Here is a 16,099-nt window from a genome sequence, read left to right on the forward strand (position 1 = left end):
TCAGTTAAATCAAGAAGGAAGGCCTTGCGAACCTTTATACAGAGCATCATATCCTTACTGCAAGTGAACAATGTGGTTTACTGTGACTCAATTATTTATCTTTCATTAAATGGTTTCCATATTTCTATTTTCAAGTTGAGCCATGTAAGGCTTCACATTTTTTACTTTGGTTTCTTTAAAGTATGTATTTCTATGTTGACGATGAATTGTTATGATGAATAATTCTATGATAATAAGTGACTTCTGCGATACACAATTAAGTTATTGTGCAACGAGCTAGCAAATTTATTTTGGTGTAAAATAAAATAAATTGATACTAATGATTATCACTGCATTAAGCACCTCAAGTGTAAATAAGCATTTAAACGACATGATAAATATAAAATAACAAAATATTTTTTATTAACATGAGAAAACGTGTTCCAACAATCAAAATGTTTTTATATTATTTGTGTTTGATACATTTTGATTCCTAGCAATAGAGATTGTTAACCTTCTATTAGAGTTGACAACGAATCAAACTAACTTAAAAATAATTCGACACTCAATTCGGTAAAAAAATATGTTAAACTTGTTTCGTTAACCAAATGAGTCAGACTTGAGTTAAAAGTTAAACTCATTAAAAGTTAATTCCTCTATATTTGAGCGGTTGTTTTGCCCAATTTTATTGTTAACTAAGCTCCCTTTGTAATTGGTTAAGAGATCAAAAGTGTCAAAATGATATGAAATACATCTATTAAACTTATTTAAATAAATAATAATAATTTGGGTAACTAAAGCTATAGCTTTGAACTCATAGGTTCTCCCCTGCGTTCATTTAAATTGGCTCCATTCGCCTCATCCCACTTTATAGTGGACTTAAATGGGACAGGCCATCTTGCTTTATCATTTATAGATGTTCTACGTATATCAGAGTATATTGAATCCCATAGTTAGTTAATATGTAAAATATAGTTCTTTCAAAAAAAATATAAAATATAGTTACTTGGTTGGTTAGGTAGTTAGGAGTTAGTTATATTAACTTTCCCCTTTAAATAACTTTCACCATCGTACTCTCTTATTCATCTTTTATCAATCTAATTCATTTTTACAAGAATCTCTATGAGTATCTCCCTCATGAGTGGAATTATGTTTGTTATCTTGCTGATCATTATGACCTTCTTCCCTATGATTTCATGATTCATAACATGGTATCATAGAGATACCACAGGGAGGAAGATGATGATGCTTCTGTTTCCAATTCAACATCTGTTGAAGATGAAGATTCCAGTGACGATGAAGTCCTCGTAGTTTCGGCACACGTTTTGGAAAATTTAGGTTCTTCTGATCGCATTGTTTTCGGCAGGTTCGAGTCTCCAATTAATCCATTTTCCAATCCTGTAATTGAACCAGAATTTGATGGATTTTTCATGAAGATTGGGGAGATTTCTTGTTTTATTGCTACTTCTTCCAGCAACATCGTTGACGATGACGATTTTATGTTCTTTGTTCAAAAAGAAATTGCAGTTTCTTGAACCAAACATGAAGATTTGCGACTCTGTTTTCATTAATTGTCTCTGAAGCGTCCAAGGAATTCGTCATTCACATACTTCCGGTGAGATTGTGTAGCTCTGTTTGCGGTGTCGCCAACGAGGGGCCTTTCGCCTCTTGGTTCTTCGTCGGAAAACAGGCTGAACCAATCGTTATTTTGCATCAGATTATGGAAAAGCGTTTTTTTAAAAACACCTTTAGTACAAGCTTTTTGGTAAAGCACATTCTGTTAGCAGTCTCGTGCAGTCTTCTGTTAGCAGTCTTTTGGTAGAGCTTTGGCAATACCGTACTGAAATTCCTTGCTATTTCTATTGGGCCTGGGCTATGGGTGAATCAGAATTTAACATTGGGACTGTGCTACCTCATTTCCTATCAGTTTCTTGTCATTTGCTAATTTTACCCCCCATTTTATTTAGTTACTTCAAATATGAATAATCATTGTATTTTTCATTGTATTTCTAACTTAAATTGGTGAATTTTTCCATTTTGAGTTTGAGGGGGACTACTACAGTATGAATAATCAACTATAGTTAGAATTGATAGGTTAACTAGCGTTAATAGCTTTGGTTAGAATTGCTAGCTTTTTTTTGATCATTTTGACCTTCTTCCCTATGATTCCATGATTCCCTAAACTAATTGCATTTTTTCCATAAAAAAAATAATTTAAACTAATTGCATCTCGATTCAAACTTTTACTTGACACAATTTTTAATTTAACTTTAATTTTTAAATATCTTTATATTTTGGGAATATTGAAATTAATATCGCATAATTCTATGGTAAAGCGTAATGCTTTCATATTTCAATCACTGAAAATTATAATAGTAATCAAACATCTGAATTATTTCCGGTTAGCTGTTTCCCTTGTCACTAGTACTTTCTATGGTGGTGAGCAAGCATGTGATGTTGATCCAGGCTGAAATTAAACAATCAACATAAATTCATAATTATTGGTACTCTTTATATTAATTTATAATATACACTAAGAGTTAAGTTAATTTCCTTACCACACATGTATGAACATCATCACATCCACACAATAGCTTTCCATTGAGAGTGTCCACAGCTTGAAATGACCCTCCTCCTTCACTCCTCTACATTTTAACCACCAAATTTTAAATAATATAAGGATTTCGAGTAAATTTTATTTTCTTAAGCAACCAAATTTAGAAGAAATAACTAATAAGCTAGAGATAAAATTTGCTTAAATCATCAACCTTGTAAAAATCAACAGCAACAAAATTAGCCCAACGGTTACCAGCAGCACCATAACAAGTGTGCAACATGTCAATGAGTCCATCAGAATTATCTTGACATGTGACTGGCTTAAATGGAGCTGTTCTAAAATAGTTTACCAAGACTAGGGATTTGCTTTTGTCATTAAGAGGAGGTGATTCTGCCCTGTTTGGACAACTTCCTTCTTTCCTTCCACCATCTCCATCTGCAAAATGGCAAACAAAGTATTAGAAAAATGGTTGTGTTGATGAGAACGAACTAGTAGTAATGAAATTCGTGTAAACAAATATTTTAAAAACCAAACCACATCTAACCACGGCAATGGCAATATATCTTCGTCATGATTCAACTGCTTTAAACTATTTAAAATGCGTCGAAACTGCAACTGAACCGCCAAAATAACTGAACCTTAGTAAAGCCTGGTTCGAAGTTTAATCGGTTGAATCTCCCGTCTAGGTTGGTTTTTTAACCATTTAGTGTAATTGTACTACAACAAAAAAAGGGTTGGGTGGGAAATGTGTAAACAACCGTTTTGATCCCTAATTGTGTTAGGCGGTATCACTAATTGTCTTTGAATGTGTCAAAATTGCATAAATAAATATATACACAGTTTTTTGTTGGTAATTTCAATCTCAATTTCAATGGATCAAATTGACTAATGAAAGACATATATGATCACCAAAGTAACCAATAAAAGACGCATTCAAAGACCAAATTAACCAAAAATTGAAGTACATTCATGTATGTTTTTGTAATTGTAAAACAAAGACTATAGTAAGGCTTTCTCACAAATTCCAAGAACAAAGTGACTATTTACTCATGTTTTTCCATCAAATGGCTATTTCTCACATATTCAAAGAACTTAGTGAATATTTATTTATTTATGTTTTTCCATCAAATCGCTATTTTGCAATGGTTTGGTGGCAAATGCATGCGCCCCTTCACCAAAAGGTACCAGGTTCAACACTCGGTGAATAAACTTTTCGCATTATACACTCGGTTAATGAAACTTTTCGCATTATACATTTCGTTGACCCTAATTAGTGGAATAAAGTTTGGCCTGTGTTAGATATATGCATAGATTTGATAGATGGTGTTTACTTACACTGATTTTCAACCATGTAATTCCACTGGTAAGCAATGCCCTCACTTTGTTCCTTGGCCTTTTTAGAAGTGAACACTAATAATCTTTGGTTTTTGGCTACCATATCACTCACTAGAGGCCAATTTCCACCATTTTTTGGCATGCTAGCCAATGGAAACCAATACTTCTTAAGACCAGCTTTGTTGAAGACATTTGTCAAACCATTTGGGGCTTCAACATAATCTTCCAAGATAAGTGTGACAATTTCATTCGGATTTGTTGACAAAAATGCTTCAATTTCCTTCAATGTGTCAATAGCTGGTTCCTAACAGTATGCACAAAGTTATTGATTATAGTTAAAAAAAATTGTAAACCGTATCTAATGTTAAAATAAATCATGTTCAACCGATTTTACGATGCAGTTGACTACTACAGATCGTTAGATTATTTTTCTCTTTATCTAATCGTTTAAAGCGACTTCAGAGGATCCAAACCCTTCTAAAAGCATAGAAAAATAAAGACAAACATAAATTAGGTAGATAAATTTTACATACAAATGCTGTGAAGTCATGGCAATGGCCTTGAAATGAATGACATAACCACACATCTCCATCAAAATCATATGTATCTAACATTAGTGCCCGAACTCCATTCTACAAATTAACCATTATTGAAACAATTGTGAGTGAAATTAACATTGTCAATAAGCTACTAAAAAATTGAAAATTCATGATATTTTAACCATATAATATATTTGTAATTTAAATAGCATACGTTAAGTTGTTGGGTGATGTTGTCTTCTTGGTTGGTGACAGTAATTCGAGGCACGCCTGTGTGAGATGGTTCCCCTTCAATTGCAAATGCGTTATGCGTTGTCAAAAATGCATATTTATTGAATGGTAGAGAATTATTCTGTACATAGAAAAATTGGAACAATTAGCAAGAGATCAAGATTAACACTACTCAATTTTTTTGTCTTTTTACGTTAAAAGAAAAACTGTAGGGTTAATTGCATGTTTGATCAAGTATTGTGGGTGTACAATTCGGGTTAAGATCCTCTCCATTTATAATTTTGTCCATTTGTTGCAATTTGGAGAGAGATAGACACAACAAAAATAATGATGGTGGGATCCACTTAGTGATAGGACCCACAACTTATTTTTTTGTGTCTATCTCTCTCCAAATTGCAACAAATGAAGAAAGTTATAAATGGAGAGGATTTTTACCCGTACAATTCGGTCTCTCATTTTATTCTTTTTTCACATAAGTATTGATTGACGTGTTACCGTCATCCAAAAATCAGCTTGTGCATATGAAATGAAGGGGTGGCACTTCAGTGCCATTGGAAAACTAATGGTATGGTGACATTACCAATCAGGTGCTGACACGTGGCATCTAGTTATTAAAATAAAAAAAAAGAATTTAAATGAAAAGGAAAGAAACACAAACACATCCCTCCACCGGAGCCGCCCCTTCTTTCTTTCTCTCTCTCTCTCTCTCTACATTACTTTCTCTCTCTTACTTTCGCCGGAAAATTAAATCTCCGGCGAGTTTTCCGTTTCCTGTTTCACTGGAGTTTGTTAAATCAAATCATTTTTGCTTAATCTTAATTATTCTAAAGCTATTTTTCGTTTTAAGTTTGTTGCGTGCATGATAAAACGGCGACGTTTTCTTACGGTGAGAAATCTTCGGAGAGTGGGAAAATGGCGTCGTACTGATGTAGTTTGATCGATCGGTGAAGATGGGAAGAGTGGTAGTGGGAGTGACGGCGGCAGTGGCGGTGGCGGCGTGTGCAGTGGCGGCGGTTATTGTCGCTAGAAGAGTGAAGAGTAGAAAAAAATGGAAGAAAGTAGCTAATTTGTTGAATGAGTTTGAAGAAGGTTGTGATACGAGTGTTGGAAGGTTAAGGTAAGTGGTGGATGCTAAGTTTGTGTGAACTGAGACTAAAATTAATAACTATAACGATAAAACAATTGAAGAAGAGGAATATGTCATATACGATGAACGGCCATTGATATAGAAAAACATTCAAAAGTATCCCAAATCTGAAATTAGATTTATGCGGCTGAGGGATGTGTTTGTGCGGCGGAGGGATGTGTTTGTGTTTCTTTCCTTTTCATTTAAACTATTTTTTTTATTTTAATAACTAGATGCCACGTGTCAGCACCTGATTGGTAATGTCACCATACCATTAGTTTTTCAATGGCACTGAAGTGCCACCCGAAATGAAGGAAATCTCTAATAATAGTTTCAAAAATTTTGTTGTCTTTTTCCTTTTTAATTTTAAAGAAAAGTTACGTTGGCTATGAGAGTTGCATTCCACTTTAACAAAGAATGCCTAAAATGAGAGGAGGCTACACAAATTATCACAAAGAAGAAAAATATAAGGTTTTAAAATCATACAATCACGATATTTGAAGGGGGTAAAAGTGTAATTGACTAAAAATTGTATTGTTGTCGATCCCACCAAAGATGATGTGAAGACAAAGGTGTTTTATGGTCACAACTCACAAGGTTTTGACATAAAGTTTAGGTACACCCTTCAAAAAGAAAAAAGAACAAAAATTAAATAATATATATTTTTAAAATTATTAAATGATGTATACTTTGGGTGTGAACAACCAAGTATTCCTCCAATTTCCCCTAAAAAAAAAGTATTTCTCAATGTGAAATGGTTTAGAAATAATTTCTTTCCTGCCCCACCAAACATGAAAAATGCAACGGGACAAATCAAAGTGATCCAACCACCATATGGTTGTTGTAGGATGCTACACAATCTTTTTGTGTTTGTGTGGGTCAGTTTTCTGAGAAAATTATGCAAAATGCAATGTAACATTAGTGCAGACATAAAATGCACACGTCAACACTAATAATAATTTGATAAAGAAAAAAATTAATTAAATATAATAAGATGTGTCAATGTCATATCATGGGTGCTCTGTCGGTGGACACTGGACACACACATCAATCAGAAACATCGTACTACCAAAAAATATATATAATTGAAGAGATAAGTATCATCTTACAATGAGCTTGAATTGATCTGTAACAGATGATCTCACACACCTTTTCCCATCAAATTCAAGAGCACAATCGAAACAGTAGAGTCCAGTTCCACAATCTTCATCAGAATTGCACTCATCACCAAGCTAACAAATTAAACATAATTTGAAACAAAGTAATTAACTGATAAGAACAATTAATAAATTTGATAATGTTGTATCAATGTAGAGATACATACCTTGCAAGCTCCATTAGAACAATCAGCAGCAACATTATAAACCAATGGAAGAATTAACATAAGCATGAACAAAACAGAACCCATGTTGACAATGAACAAAGAAATGAATAACAAGAGAGACTATAGTTTATATATATTAATGGATGATGGATTTTCTGTTTGACTGAGAAAACGAAGTAAATTTGGTATATTCTCAGTACTTAGATAAATTATAGGGAAAACCGTTACTCTATAATAAATGGTTTTCATCGTGGGCAAAATGTTTTCATTGTTGGTACAAAGGTTTTCAAATTTTTGGGCAAAATGTTTTCATTGTTGGTACAAAGGTTTTCAAATTTTTTTTAGCAATAAATAATGTTTTCAACCATCGCTCCATATAAAGAATAATTATAAATTACAGATAATGATAGAAGACCACAAAAAAGATCTTTTTTTTTAAGGACTACAAAAAAAGATCATGTTTGAACAAAATAGTGTAGTACGTTATTTGGTACAAGAATTAATATTTCTTTTATGTCCAAATTATTATTATTTATAGGATATATGATTTTTTTATGGGTAGTTTACAATTTTTTTCCTTATATTAAAATTTAAGTAAAGAGATTTTTTTCCTTCAAAAAGAAGGTAAAGAGATTTTTTTTATGTTCACCCTCATTGGGAAAGGGGTCGTAATTGGAATTCAATCGAAAGGTAAACATAGTCCGACAGAAAATTGTTCTACGTAAGAATTGAACTCAAATTTTCCTCAACGATTCATCTTTGCTCATGTACCACTTACATTCATTTGACACAGGGAAGACATTTGTACTCAAGAAACATTTACAGATAATTTACAATTAAAAAAATGGTTGATAATGCGATAATAATTTCGTTAAAAGTTATACGAATGAATAATTGGTTTATATCATTCTATGAATTCGAAGCCATAAGCCTTGTGTAGACCAAAGACAAAAACATTTCGCTTTCACTACATAAATGGAAATCGATGACCGCAACTTTGCCTAGTGAAATTGATAAAATTCAATTTTTAGGTTGAGATTTTCGTGGTTTTACTTTAAGCTTTTCCGCATTAAGAATTTATAATTAATCCACTTTTTGTTGGAAACTTACAATTTTACGTGGAAAGTCTTAGTTTAACATCCTAAACACGCATGCAAAAATTCAACTTTATGTCTACAAGGAAAATTCAAATTTTTTTCCTAGTTTAACGTTATTAAAAAATTTAAGTTTGGATTATTTTTCTTGATTTTATGTTCTTAAGGAAAAAATATAAAGTCAAAAAATAGAAATTATGTCAAATTATGTCGTATTTTCGATTGGTTGATGTGGAAAAACCTAGCATTGATAATCTCAATTTAAAATGCTTAATGTGGGGCCATGTTGAGATCTAATCAAAATTTTCATAGTTGACATCAAGAGTCCAGGTCCAGATGGTGTTAATTTTGACTTTATCAAAGACTTTTGGCTAGAATTAATGGAAGACATTATGCGTTTTATCTCTGAATTTCACAGGAATGGGAAGTTATCAAATAATATTAATAGTGCTTTTATTGCTTTAATTGTTAAAATTGAGAGCTTGCAATGCCTAAATCATTTCAGACTCATCTCTATGGTTGGAAGTTTGTACAGGGTTCTTTCTAAGGTTCTCACCAATTGATTGCGAAGGGTTGTGAGTAGTGTAATCTCCGAAATACAATGAACTTTTTATTCATGCTAGACATTCTTGATTGAACTCTGATTGCTAATGAGTTGGTGGAAGATGTTAAGTGTCTGAAAAAGGATTTACTTCTTTTCAAGGTTGGTTTTGAGAAGGCTTTTGATTCAATAGATTGGTCCTATCTTGAAGTAGTCATGGAAAAAATGAATTTTCCTACCTTGTGACGAAAGTGGATCATGGATTCTTATCAATGGATGCCCAACAGATGAATTCAAATTTGAACGTGGTTTGAGGCAATGTGACCCACTTTCACCTTTTTTATTTTTAATAGCAACCGAAGGCTTGAATGTTATGGTGAATGCTTTAGTGGAGGCTGGACTTTTCTCTGGTTTAAGATGTCGCTAATGATCTAGTTCCTATCACTCATTTTTTTAGTCAGTGTTTGGTCTAAAGGTGAATTTTCATAAAAGTATGTTAATTGGTGTTAACGTTCATGATTCTTGGGCAGCTTCTGTTCTTAACAGTAAATTGGCCCGATTACCTTTCCTCTGCATGGGGCTTCCTATAGGTGGCAATACTTGTAAGTTAAATTGTTGGCGTCATTTGCTCTATCGAATTAATTCAAGATTATCAAGTTAAAAGAGTAAAAATCTATCATTGGGTGGTCGTTTATTACTACTGAAGTTTGTCTTGTCCTCTCTTTCGGTCTATTTTCTTTCCTTCTTCAAGGCTCTCGTGGGTACCATTTCCTATATTAAATCTTTTTTTTTTTTTTTTTTGGGGGGGGGGGGATATTAGGAAAATAGCGTGGAGGTAAATGATGGTACTCAAAATTTATTTTGGTGGGATGGATAACATAATTTAATTTGACATTACTTGGTAAATGATGTTGGAGGATGAGGGTTGAGATTAGGAGCCTGTGGTATATAGTTTTAGCAGCGAGATACAGGGAGGTAGGAGGAACGATAGCATGGGCGATTTAATTCAATATGGTGGAATAATATGTGATTAATATTAAAAGTGGGGTTGGTGTGGGAGTTAGGGGGTTGTTTGATGTTAATGTTGGGCGGGAGGTAGGTGATGGTACTCAAACTATATTTTGGTCGGATCCTTGGGTAGATGACATGGTTTTGAAGAATAATTTTAATCGCATTTTTAATCTTGCTATTAATGAAATGGCAATGGTGGTTGAAATGTATTCTCTTAGGTTGGGGGAGAAAAGTGAGTTTTGGAAGTGGAGATGTTAGTTATTAGCTTGGGAGTGTTGCAAGTTCTTAACTAATATTGTTTTGCAGCCTAATCTTTATGACAGGTGAATTTGACATTGATACGTGTCCATCAAATACAACATAACAAATGCTTATAATTATATGATGCCATCGGTCAACAACTTGGCAGCCGATCACACAACAAAAATTTGGAATAAGGAGGTGCCCCTAAAAGTCTGTCGTTTTGCTTTTCGTCTGCTGTGTAATCGTTTATCAACAACAGACAATTTAATTAAAAGACAAATATTACAACCTAATGCTCATCTTTTTGTGGATGGATGTGGCGTGATGGAAGATGCAAGGCACGTATTACTGTCTTGTGATTTTTTTGGTAAACTTTGGTACAATATTTTTAACTAGCTTAGTTTCAACACAATGTATCTTGAACATGTGCCATATCATTTATCTCAATTTGGCACCTTAGGCGGGTTATCAAAAAGTATCCACTCAACTTTTACCGTCATTTGGTTTGTATGTGTGTGGATGATTTGGATTTAAAGAAATGTTCGAGTCTTTCGTCTACAAGAGGCCTTGTTACAAGAAATGCTCGACAAAATTAAGTTTCAATCTTATTGGTTGCTGAAAGCGAATTGTTCTAATTTGTATTTCTCTAATCATTTGTGGTGGCTTAATCCTTAACCTTGTTTGGGTATATATAAATATTGTATTGGGGTTGCTTTGACCCTTGTTCATTTTCTATTTGTTTCTCGTTGTTTTTGGATGTAAATTGATACTCTTTCTACTGGATTTTTGGTACTTCTTGTAGTAAAATTTCCATACTGTTTCAGTAATGTATACCATTTTAGCTTCTTAAAAAAAAAACAACAAACTATATATGTTAGATGATCAATTTAAACAATTAACTTTAGAAAATAATAACAAGTTCTGGGTAACCAACCACCTGCATTGCCTAACTGCCTAAATATAGGTAACAAGTTTTTAATTGTACATGCATCACACCTTCGTGTATTCATGTATTTTCGTGGGTGATGCATTGGAACCATACTTCGAAAGATACGAGGAACAAATCTGCCTTTATTTATTAGCCGCAAATACATGTGTCAGAGGATGGGCTGTTGGGTGAAGGCTTATATAGTCAAGGGTGTGTTTGGTAAAATTAAGCTATAAGCTAGTTTATAGCTGATAAGCTAGATGATAGCTGAAAAGCTAGCTTATAGCTGATAGCTGAATGCTTATAGCTGAAAAAGCTTGCTGATTTAAATTAAAGTGTTTGGTAAAATTAGCTTTTGAAGTTACATATATGTTTAATGTATTATAAATTTAATTTATAAAAAAATTTAACTTTTTTTACCCATAAATAATTTAACTACAAATTTATCTTAATAATTTTAATTTATTTCAAAATATTTTTATGGAAAATTATTTCTAAGATTTATATTGGTAAAATATGTTCAAAGAAAAAAATAATGATAAATATTTACAGATATTTTTTTTGAAGGAATAAATAAATATTTAAATATGAATTTAATAGGAAGTTACCGTGTAAAAAAAAAATCAAATCTAGAACAATATTTCAACCAGCAGGAAAAAATAAATCAAATAGAAACCAATGTAAAGCAAACTTCAAAAAAAATTAAGCACTACGTGGGAAGTTTTTTCCTTTTACGTGGGTAGTTTTTTTAATAAAAAATAATAATATTAAAGGTTAAAAATGGAATAAAATGTAAAAAGCTACAAGCTCTAAGCTCAAAAGTTACTTGGATTAGCTTCTTAAAAAACGCTATAAGTTAGTGAGAAAAGCTTTTTATCAAACACATCTCATTCTATCAAAACTATCTTGTAAGCTAATCCAACAAGCTATAAGCTAGCTTTTTTATGTTACCAAACACAACCTAAGAACTAGTGTAGTGACCCATACGGACACACCGATAGCATCAACTGTGATTAATTGTAATAGAAAAACATAAATTTAAATATAAAAAAAGACATAACATTAATCCAAATCACATTTACAATCAAACACACAAACAAAATCCAACCAAACGAGGCAATCTAACAACAATAGTCTCAAACACCAATACACCAACAATATAAATAATTTGCAGCAGTTGCACTGACATAAAGCAAGCAATGCACCAAATGTGTTGGTTCAGTAGTAGCACTTACATACAACAGTAGGACTTCATTTCACTAATCCTTTTATTTCCTTTAATACTTTCTGCTGCAACAACCGGTAACTTCCAAAGCCCCCTGAATACTCCTAAATGTGTAATGCATCTACTACTGAAAACCAATCCAATTCCCATCCAAAAATGGTCCTTCTTTTGCTACCGCATTTGTTATTGAATTTCTTTCCATCAGTATGCTCGAGATTGAGGCAGATGAATCTTACTGGTTCAATATGACGGATACAGCGATAAGCTATAGGGTTCAATAGCTTTTCCCAAAAAAAAAATTTACGAAATTGTGGCTTTGAAATTCTTTTGAAAACAAATGACTATGGAATTTTATGCAACGAATGCTAACGATAGCAAGATATACAATGTGTTTGAGCAATTCAAATCAAACGAAAGTTCACTTGAATTGTATATATTATTACACACAATAATCTTAATCAAGAAATCACTACCACAAGAAACAAACAAATTTGATATATGATTATCCCAAGTTAATCACCTATATGCTAAGTCAATGAATTTATATTGAATTGGTCTTAACAAAGATCAATGGAAATTAGGTTTCAGGAAAATATTCAATCACACTCACAAGGCAATTAAACTCATCGTATATCAAATTGATTTTGCAAAAACTAAATAGGTTAAAGGAGAAGAGAACACCAAAGATTTATAGAGATTGATGTAATTTTTATATCGTTTTCACAGGGAACAGCGCGCTATATTATAAGCCGATCAACAATCGTTATCATTCTAAGTTAGGGTTCAAATGATTGTTTGTTACGAAAACCTATTCGAACTATAATGCGGTAAATAAACGAGATTTGATACAGACTAAAAACTGTTGGGATTAGACTTCACTGACTAAACGTCGCATATATCGTCATGATCACACATATAGATTCTAGCTATTACTAGATATTACCACATATCCTCGACAACATCATTTATGTCTAAATAATGTTGTGATTTCAATCGTATTGTTTAATTGACGATTTCTCAGCCTATTAAGCAATACAATAGCATCAAGCTTTGATACATAATGTTATTATCAAAACCTAAAACCATTTTTAGCATTTAGGGTTTAATAGATGTTATTCTAACCTAGATTCAAAAAGTATTTTTCAATAAAAATTCAAATCTATAAGATCAAAGCATGGAAAACAAGAATAACATCAAATATCATGAATAACTAGAAGTCTAGAATCATATATATATATATATATATATATATATATATATATATATATATATATATATATATTGCTTATATGATAAGATTAATTTACCTCTAATCCCAACAAGATGAGATTTATCTACTTATTGTCATGGTAGCCTTGCAAAAATGGAAGAAATGATTAAAATACATCATCAATAAACCTTTTGATTTCTCAATAAACCTTTTGAATCCACACTTTAAGACTCTTGCTCTATGTTCTCTGATGACACCCTGTCATTACACTTTTAGTAGGCATTTTTCATGTAATTTTAGGTGATATTCATTGTAATTCATGGAGCTGTAAACCAAAAAAGCACAAAAATTGTAGAATTTGGATTTCCAACAAAGTTCAATTCAGGCGTCAAATCCAAGCATTCGAGCACCGAATTCCAACCACCAGAAGAGTAGTTTGATTCGTAAAAATTTGGGCCCTGAATAGAAAAGTTCGGGCACCGATTTTGACAAACTTGGGGAACGCGTTTTTGACTTCGGGCACCGAATTTCTGGGCTCGGGGTCCGATTTTCACCGGCCTATATATAGAAAAGTCCGTTTTTGACATAAGGGTTCGCGATTTTAGAGAGAAAAGGCATATTTTGGAGTGGAGGCTTTGCAGATCTGGTGGGAGACCATCCCAACTTATAGTTAATCATCCATTACATGTATGAACCCTTGTTTTTATGTTAGTTATCTTGTACTTTAGCTATGAGTAACTAATCTCTTTGTAGTTAAGCTTGAGATGAATCTGATGTAATCCTATGGGAACCCTAATTTGTTGAACTCCTTTAAATTTCAATGAAAGTTTAGTCTTTATTCATAATACTTTTTGTTTAATGCTTTTTGTATGTTTATCATCGACTACTGACCCTAGCTTTATGAATATGCAAATTGATCGTAGAGATTGAATGACCACTGGCCCCGGCTTTTGACTATGAACTAGGTAATAGGTTTAACCTAAGTAATCAAGCTAGAGATAGATCATTATTAGATTATGACATATGGATTAATGTTCTTTTAATACCTCCAACAGTTTCGAATTCACTTAAGAGATTAAGGGGTAGTCACTTGCGGGTAGAATTCTAGGTCAAGGGGTAGTCACTTGCGAGTTACCAAGTTAATCTGTCGTGAAACTAAATAATCATTGTTTGAACTAGGAGTGCAAATTACCATAGGAGAGCTTCGGAGGATTCAAAGGTCTTAACCATACTTCTCTCTAATATTCTTAAAACCAACTTTTATTGTTTTATTTACTTTTACGTTACAAAAACCAATCCAACTGCCTAAGGCAACCTTGAATTTAATACATCTTTTTTGATAAAGAAATTGTTGAGTAGAAGTTAACAGCGGTCCTCGTTGATACGAATTTATTTATTACTTCGATAATTTTAGTTCACTTGCCAAATATCAACCAAGTTTTTGGCGCCGTTGCCGGGGACTGTTGAATCATTTCAACTTGGTAATTTCGTTATTATTTAGGATTTCTGTCATTTATATTTTTGTTTATATATAAAAAAATTGAAAAAAAAATTATTATGATTTGATCCCTTCATGTTTATCTCATTGTACTTTGCTGCTAAAGAGTTTATCCAAGTTTTGCAGCTATGATAGACAGGTTAGTAGAAAATTACGCCTTTATGACACATAAGAGATTGTTACGTTAGAGTATGGAAAATATATGCTATCTTTGAAGATAAAATATTTGGAGAATAAAATCTTGAGATTAAATGAGAGATGTGATCTTTACAAGGTAAATCAACCAGGTAGTGATTGTGAAGGGAAGAAAGAGGTGATCAACATCGATTACAATACTCAACTTTAAAATATTTTAGATGATTTTTTGATGTCAAATCAAGTTTCATTTGAGAAATTTGAAGTTTAGTGTGGTGATCTTGTTGAGAAAGCATATGAGTCTCAGCAAAATTTGGTTTAGATGGAGACTGAGTGTCAGACTACTGTGGTGGACAACAGTCCACAAGTGATGAATGTTGGTCTCTACCTGAAGTCTCAGCAAATGGGGTCAGAAGAACTCACTCATGTGCAAATGAATACATATCCTTGTTTTAGGTGGGAGAGCTTAAATTCCAAAGGATTAACAGTGAACGCAAGGGAATATATGATTCTTTATGCCAAGTTCATGGAATTCCTGCCAAACAAGAGGTAGAAGAAGGGTGATATATTCTTTCTATCATTTTTGCCACCCTAACAGTGGTTGAAGCATCAAGCTCAATGACGTAAAAGAAAGCGCTTGATGGGAGGCAACCCGTCCTTTTCCTTGCTTTGTTATTTGTTTCTATTATTTCCATTTGTAACGAGTCAGATTTGAAGAGTGTCTTGAATAAGATTGTACAAGTCCCCTATTTTGTAATGCATCTAAACTTGTTTGATTTTAATGAATTTACTTTTCTTGAAATTTACCAGTTCAGTAACAAAGACTTCATCAATGGTTTGTCAAAAGTTCAAAGGAGGTAGTGCTTGCATGATTCTATTAGGGAAGTGTACGGTTGGAAAGATGCTTAGGTAGCCACAACTTCCAGAAACGTCAGCTTGTAAGGTTATTGCCTAAATTTATTTTTCAATTTTTACAAATATGAGTGTTTCCGTGTAGGTGCTATTTCTAGGATTTGTGATTTTCTTTATAATTGATTGGTCATATATTGTACACACTAAGGCAAATTGCTTGTACCTTGACCCTTTGTAGCCCACATTTGTTTATATTGAATTATGCTTTGTT

At 32.7% G+C, this 16,099-nt stretch overlaps 1 protein-coding gene across 2 annotated transcripts; it reads right to left on the minus strand.

Moving 5' to 3' along the window:
- Positions 1-2,235: 2,235 nt before the first annotated feature.
- Positions 2,236-7,452, minus strand: LOC146904507 (PI-PLC X domain-containing protein At5g67130-like). 2 transcript variants are annotated; one of them, XM_085722863.1, is made up of 8 exons: positions 7,092-7,452; positions 6,877-6,999; positions 4,625-4,762; positions 4,405-4,503; positions 3,872-4,175; positions 2,748-2,971; positions 2,538-2,624; positions 2,236-2,446 (listed from the first exon to the last, which is right to left on the minus strand). In XM_085722863.1, the coding sequence occupies exons 1-8, from the start codon at positions 7,173-7,175 to the stop codon at positions 2,411-2,413; spliced, it is 1,095 nt and encodes a 364-aa protein (XP_085578989.1). In that variant the 5' UTR covers positions 7,176-7,452; the 3' UTR covers positions 2,236-2,410. The 2 variants fall into 2 exon arrangements, with proteins under 2 accessions (XP_085578989.1, XP_085578990.1); XM_085722864.1 differs by lacking the exons at positions 6,877-6,999; positions 7,092-7,452 and adding an exon at positions 5,083-5,112.
- Positions 7,453-16,099: the final 8,647 nt, after the last annotated feature.

Source organism: Medicago sativa, chromosome 7 (assembly GCF_051527215.1).
Source record: "Medicago sativa cultivar Bolivia chromosome 7, Bolivia_mono, whole genome shotgun sequence".
NCBI classification, from domain to species: domain Eukaryota; kingdom Viridiplantae; phylum Streptophyta; class Magnoliopsida; order Fabales; family Fabaceae; genus Medicago; species Medicago sativa.

What these genes read in the sequence shown, in the direction of transcription:
- LOC146904507 (XM_085722863.1), bottom strand. Translation starts at nt 7,175, where the DNA reads ATGGGTTCTGTTTTGTTCATGCTTATGTTAATTCTTCCATTGGTTTAT. An exon ending in TTACATGGTTGAAAATCAGT is followed by an intron (nt 2,972 to 3,871) that starts GTAAGTAAACAC and finishes GCCATTTTGCAG; the next exon opens with ATGGAGATGGTGGAAGGAAA. An exon ending in TTGCTGTTGATTTTTACAAG is followed by an intron (nt 2,625 to 2,747) that starts GTTGATGATTTA and finishes GTTAAAATGTAG; the next exon opens with AGGAGTGAAGGAGGAGGGTC.